Here is a 6,351-nt window from a genome sequence, read left to right on the forward strand (position 1 = left end):
TATAGTGGATATTAGTGGCCAGTCTATCCCAAGAAATGGAAACAGAAATATCAAGGGAGGAGTCAGTGATAGACCAGGTGAAAGTGAGGGCAGGGTGGAAATTGGAGGCAAAATTGATGGTTCACCTTCCTGGATGAGTGCAGCTCCAATAACACTCAAGATGTTTGACACATCCAGGACAAAGCATCCCACTTGATTGGCACTACATCCACAAGCATTCAGTTCCTCTCCCCCTGAGGCTCAGTTGTAGCAGTGTGTACTATCTACAAGATGCACTGCAGAAATTCACCAAGGGTCCTCAGACAGTACCTTCCAAACCCATGACCACTTCCATCTAGAAGGATGAGGACAGCAGATACATGGGAATACCATCAACTGCAAGTTCTTCTCCAAGCCACTCAGCATCCTGACTTGGATGTATATCAGTGTTCCTTGAGCATCTGGGACCCAGACATAGTGGCTCAGTGGTTAGCACGGTTATCTCACAGCAGCAGGACCCAGGTTTGGTTCCACCCTCAGCTAACTGTATGGAGTTTGCTTGTGTTTGTGTGGGTTCCCTCTGGGTGCTCTGCTTTCCTCCCACTGTCCAAAGATGTGCTGGTTAGGTGGCTTGGCCATGCTGTACTACCCATAGTGTCCAGGGATGTGTAAGTTGTGTAGATCTCCATGGGAAAACGCAAGGTTATGGGGATTGGGTAGGGGGGATGGACCTGGATGGGTAGGTGTGGTTGGTGTTGGTTTTCGAGGGTTGGTGTGGACATGATGGGCCAAGGGGCCTGCTTCTGCACTGTAGGAATTCTATAAAAATAGACTGCAGCAGTTCAGAAAGGCAGCTTGGCACAGCCCTCACAAAACTAGTTAAGGATGAGTAGTAAATGCCCACATCCCACGAATGCATTTTCACAAACTAACAGCTGTAACCAATGCAAACGGCCTGTCACTTCACTGGCATCTGTATGTGCTGACTGGATGTAGATGAGCTGCTGCCATTACAGTCAGTGTCCCCATGATGCGTTAGTCATTCTGATTCTGCAGGGATTCAGACAGTTACCAAAATCTGCAGCATTCTTGACCCAGTGAAAAGTACATCATATGTACCCCGAGTTGCCCTTGATTGAGTCTTGTAGGAACGGGGATAAAGCAGAAGATTGACACTCAGTAATGGTGCGCATTTGAAGAGCTGGTGCAGGCATGATGGACTGTATGGTCTCTTTCTACATCGCAACAATTCTGTGATTCTGTGAAATATCAAGGTGTTGGAATATATGTCTGACCAGGTCTGGGTTGATGTTAATTTTGTTTTGGCAATATCCAAGGACAGGCTGAGACTCTTGCGTGCAGAATTGAAGAAATTGAGAGTGCTTTGTAAATCTGATGCAGAATGGACTGCAACATCGCAGTGTGCCTGTGCAATTTGGCACAGAGGTGAAGAGAGTTTTCCATTTGGGCAGTATTTAATGCTGACACCAAGGGGCAGTTGATAGTTGATCTTTGATGAGGTGAACAACCACTTTCTTGTAGACCACGAATGCAGTCACACTGTCTTGCCTGACACTGGTCCAGATTTTGAAAACATTCATTAACAGGTTGTCTGTGCCAACTCAACCTCCCAACTACAGGAACAAGTGTTTGACAACAAAGAACTCTGTGAGTCAACAAAAGTCCTCGTGTACAGAGCAATAGTTATTGCCACACATCAGAGATATGAGATCATTACAGAAATTCCACCAGCCATTGCCTGTACCACACCCTCTGGATTCCATCGGGAAATCATTGAACAACTGCTTTGTCCTTCTCAAAGCCAGATCCACAAGCATTCAGGGAAGGCTCTTGCAAAATCATCTGTGATGTATCGTGTCCGTAGTGCTTTGGCCTAGTCCTGCTTTCTCAACTCTCAAACAAATGATCATTGTTCCAGGCAAAGAAAGACCAAGAAAATGCTTCAAAGACAATCTGAAGCTCTCCTTCCAGTGCAACAACATTGATGTCATAGACTCAGAGCAACCGCAAACCATCAAGCTGCTTCACGTTTTTACTCCCACCACTTCAATGATGAGGCACAGATTGTGCACTCTGGCTGGTTAAAATTATTCGGTAGATTCTCCCAAAGTTCAGGCCTCAATGATTCATTATCACAGTGCAATCTAATTCATGAGGAATGGGCACTCTTCCCAGACAACAGCGAAACAGCTCAAGGCTGTTCAGTAGTAGAGCCATTCTAACATTGATTCATAATACATCACCTATGTTTTTAAAAAAAGACATGAGGTTGATATAAAATAAGAGAAAAAACAGTTCGAAATAATGAATGGGAACGTTGTTTCACAAAAGAGAAGTCTGGTTCCACTGGGGCTCGAACCCAGGACCTTCTGCGTGTAAAGCAGACGTGATAACCACTACACTATGGAACCAGAGACGAGCACTTGCACTCCGGCCGAGCCCATAGGCTTGATCGAGCATGCGCATTATGCGCTTCAGTTGTGTGTTGTCGGTGCCGATGGTCCTCCAAGCGCGGCTCCCTCTGTTGCATCGGCGTAAACTACAGAGGCTGCTGCAGCCGCTGGTCTGCCGAGAGCAGCGCCCTCTGCAGCACCGGCGGTAAAGCACAGCGGACGCCGCGCAGCCAGGGGGTGGGGCTGGTCCTGTCACTTGGTTGCCTGAAGTAAGTTGGTCAGTGGCAGATCATTCCTTGACTAGCACCTATTAAAGGGTTTTACAGGAACTTTGTGAAATAACAATGGACATAGATACCAACCTGATTTGTAAACTGAAATGGTTGTCCCCAGTCTTGCTCTGACAGCTTTGAGGCCATTCACTATGCTATCAAAGATAGTAGGAACTGCAGATGCTGGAGAATCTGAGATAACAAGGTGTAGAGCTGGATGAACACAGCAGGCCAAGCAGCATCAGAGGAGCAGGAAGGCTGACATTTCTGGCCTAGACCCTTCATCAGAAATGGGGGAGGGGAAGGGGGTTCTGAAATAAATAGGGAGAGGGGGGAGGTGGATAGAAGATGGATAGAGGAGAAGATAGGTGGAGAGGAGACAGACAGGTCAAAGAGGCGGGGATGGAGCCAGTAAAGGTGAGTGTAGGTGGGGAGTTAGGGAGGAGATAGGTCAGTCCAGGGAGGACGGACAGGTCAAGGGGGCGGGATGAGGTTAGTGGGTAGGAGATGGGGGTGGGGCTTGAGGTGGGAGGAGGGGATAGGTGGGAGGAAGGACAGGTTAGGGAGGCAGGGACGAGCTGGACTGGTTTTGGGATGCGGTAGGGGGAGGGGAGATTTTGAAGCTTGTGAAATCCACATTGATACCATTGGGCTGCAGGGTTCCCAAGCGGAATGTGAGATGCTGTTCCTGCAACCTTTCGGGTGGCATCGTTGTGGCACTGCAGGAGGCCCAGGATGGACATGTCGTCTGAGGAGTGGAAGGGGGAGTTGAAATGGTTCGCGACTGGGAGGTGCAGTTGTTTAGTGCAAACCGAGCGTAGGTGTTCTGCAAAGCGGTCCCCAAGCCTCCACTTGGTTTCCCCGATGTAGAGGAGGCCACAACGGGAACAGCAGATGCAGTATACCACATTAGCAGATGTGCAGGTGAACATCTGCTTGATGTGAAAAGTCTTCTTGGGGCCTGGGATGGGGATGAGGGAGGAGGTGTGGGGGCAGGTGTAGCACTTCCTGTGGTTGCAGGGAAAAGTGCCGGGTGTGGTGGGGCTGGAGGGGAGTGTGGGGCAGACAAGGGAGTCAATGAGAGAGTGGTCCCTCCGGAAAGCAGATAAGGGTGGGGAGAGAAAGATGTCTTTGGTGGTGGGGTTGGATTGCAGATGGCGGAAGTGTCGGAGGATGATGCGTTGGATCTGGAGGTTGGGGTGGTACGTGAGGACGAGGGGGATTCTTTTTTGGTTGTTATTGCAGGGACGGGGTGTGAGGGATGAGTTGCGGGAAGTGCAGGAGACACGGTCGAGGGCGTTCTCGCCCACTGAGGGGGGTATGTTGCGGTCCTTGAAAAACGAGGACGTCAGAGATGTACAGGAGTGGAATGCCTCATCCTGGGAGCAGATGCGGCGGAGGCGAAGGATTTGGGAATAGGGGATGGCATTTTTGCAGGAAGGTGGGTGGGAGGAGGTGTATTCTAAGTAGCTGTGGGAGTCGGTGGGCTTGAAATGGATATCGGTTTCTTGGTGGTTGCCCGAGATGGAGTCAAAGAGGTCCAGGAAGGTGAGAGAGGTATTAGAGATGGTCCAGGTTAACTTAAGGTTGGGGTGGAAGGTGTTGGTGAAGTGGATGAACTGTTCGAGCTCCTCGTGGGAGCACGAGGCGGCGCCGATACAGTCATCAATGTAACGGAGGAAGAGGTGGGGTTTAGGGCCAGTGTAGGCACGGAAGAGGGATTGTTCCACGTAACCTACAAAGAGGAGGCATAGCTTGGGCCCATGCGGGTACCCATGGCCACCCTCTTTGTAGGAAGTTCCAAACATTATCTCTGTGTTTCGCTCTTGAAAGAGGCTGCCTGAGTTTCTCCAGCACTTTGTGTTTTCATTTCAGCTTGCCAGCATCTGCTGTATTTTGCTCTTAGTTCACTCAAAACATGTGTTACTTTTGGAACTTCATTGGTGGAGCTTAAATATGAGCTAGGAGCAGGCCACTCTGCGTCTTCTCCTTGTTCCAACATTCAATAAGGTTATGCGGAGAGAAAGCAGAATTTATGATTCGGGTCCAGTAACCCTTCTTCAGCTCTGAAATGTTAACTCTAATTTCTCTCCACAGATGCTGCCAGACCTGTTGAGATTTTCCAATAATTTCTTTATTTTTGTTTCTGATTTCCAGCATCCACACACTTTTTTGTTTTTATTTCATTGAATAACATCGTGGCTGACCTGATTACTCCACATTCCTGCCTCATACTGATAACCTTTCACCTCCTTGTTTATCTCGAAGCTATCTATTTCTGCCTTAAAAGTGTTCAATTCAATGCTCTGTCCCCACTGCATCTTCAGAAAGAGAGTTCCACAGACACAACCCTCTGAGAGAAACACATGGATGAGCCCTGATTTTTAAACTGTGAGCCCTAGTTCTAGATTCCATAATAAGAAACAGACTGTCCACATCCACCCCGTTAAGACCCTTCAGGATCTTATACATTTCAATCAAGTTGCCTCTTATGCTTATAAACTTCAACAAAGATAAGTCTAGCCTGTCCAATATTTCCTCATGAGGCATATCACACACCCCAAGGTTTAGTCTGGTAAACCTTCTCTGAACTGTTTCTAACTCATTTCTTCAATAATGAGATCAAAACTGTACACATTAATCTAGATTTGATCTCACCTATGCCCTGAATAACTGATGTGTAACCTCCCTACTCCTGTATGCAATTCCTCTCATGGTGTTCAACACTGGTGTAGAATGGTGGCCCAGTGGTTAGCACTGCTGCCTCATAGTGCTAGGAACCCAGGTTTGATTCCAGCCTTGGGCGACTGTCTGTGTGGAGTTTGCACGTTTTCCCTGTGCCCGTGTGGGTTTCCTCCCACAGTCTGAAGAATGTGTCGGCTAGGCGCATTAGCCATGGGAAATGTAGGGTTACTGGGATTGGGGGTCTGGGTGGGATGCTGTTCAGAGGGTTGATGTGGACTCAATGGGATGAATGGCCTGCTTCAACCTTATAGGGATTCTGTTATAAGGAATGTCTATTATTGCTTGCATAAAGCATTATTGATACGATTAGCACATTTAAGGGTCAGCTAGGTCAGTACCTGAGGAAGAAAAGAACAGATGGATGTGTTGATAACATACAGAGATGTGTGGCAAATTGGCACAAACAGAGAGCAGTCAGAGGAATATCATGTCTCTGGGATGTCCATTACTCAACGTTAACCTCTCTCTTACCCTAAAAACCACCCTAAGGAGTGGAACTGAGACCTACACCCTGCTGGGTGATATCTCCATTCAGAGTTGATCCACACAGATAATTTGAAACAGTTCTGGTGATTAGATTCAAACATTCCTTTTTTTCCTGGTCCAGGAATCTGCAGAGACCGGACAGTGTGCGATAGAGAACTATTGACAAATGATGGATTAAATTGAGGATGCTAATGAGGATTGTAAATCTTTGCTGAATACTTGCGCTACCCTGCGGTAGTTGCACAGGTAAAACTATGGTTTCTAACTTTGTAGGGTGAGTATTGTAATTCCAGCATCTCAATAAAAACACTGGATGTAATTTACTCAGCGATAGTAAGAACTGCCGATGCTGGAGTCAGAAATAACACAGTGTGGAGCTGGAGGAACACAGCTGGCCAGGCAGCATCAGAGGAGCGGGAAAGTTGACGTTTCGGGTCGGGACCCTTCTTCAGAAA

The 6,351-nt window shown here is 47.8% G+C and overlaps 1 protein-coding gene and 1 non-coding gene across 2 annotated transcripts in view; one reads left to right on the top strand and one right to left on the bottom strand.

Annotated features, from left to right (window-relative positions):
- Positions 1–2,338: 2,338 nt before the first annotated feature.
- On the bottom strand, positions 2,339–2,411 carry trnav-uac. The gene has a single exon. It is a non-coding gene; the product is annotated as a tRNA-Val (tRNA).
- A 47-nt stretch (positions 2,412–2,458) lies between these two features.
- ppef1 (protein phosphatase, EF-hand calcium binding domain 1) overlaps positions 2,459–6,351 on the top strand; it is a 95,238-nt gene continuing 91,345 nt past the window's right edge. The window contains exon 1 of the mRNA XM_048602557.1: positions 2,459–2,598. Coding sequence (XP_048458514.1) covers positions 2,459–2,598 — 140 coding nt within the window. The remainder of the gene's footprint in view (positions 2,599–6,351) is intronic.

The sequence above is a fragment of the Rhincodon typus genome, chromosome 11 (genome assembly GCF_021869965.1).
Source record: "Rhincodon typus isolate 14 chromosome 11, sRhiTyp1.1, whole genome shotgun sequence".
Taxonomy (NCBI): Eukaryota; Metazoa; Chordata; class Chondrichthyes; order Orectolobiformes; family Rhincodontidae; genus Rhincodon; species Rhincodon typus.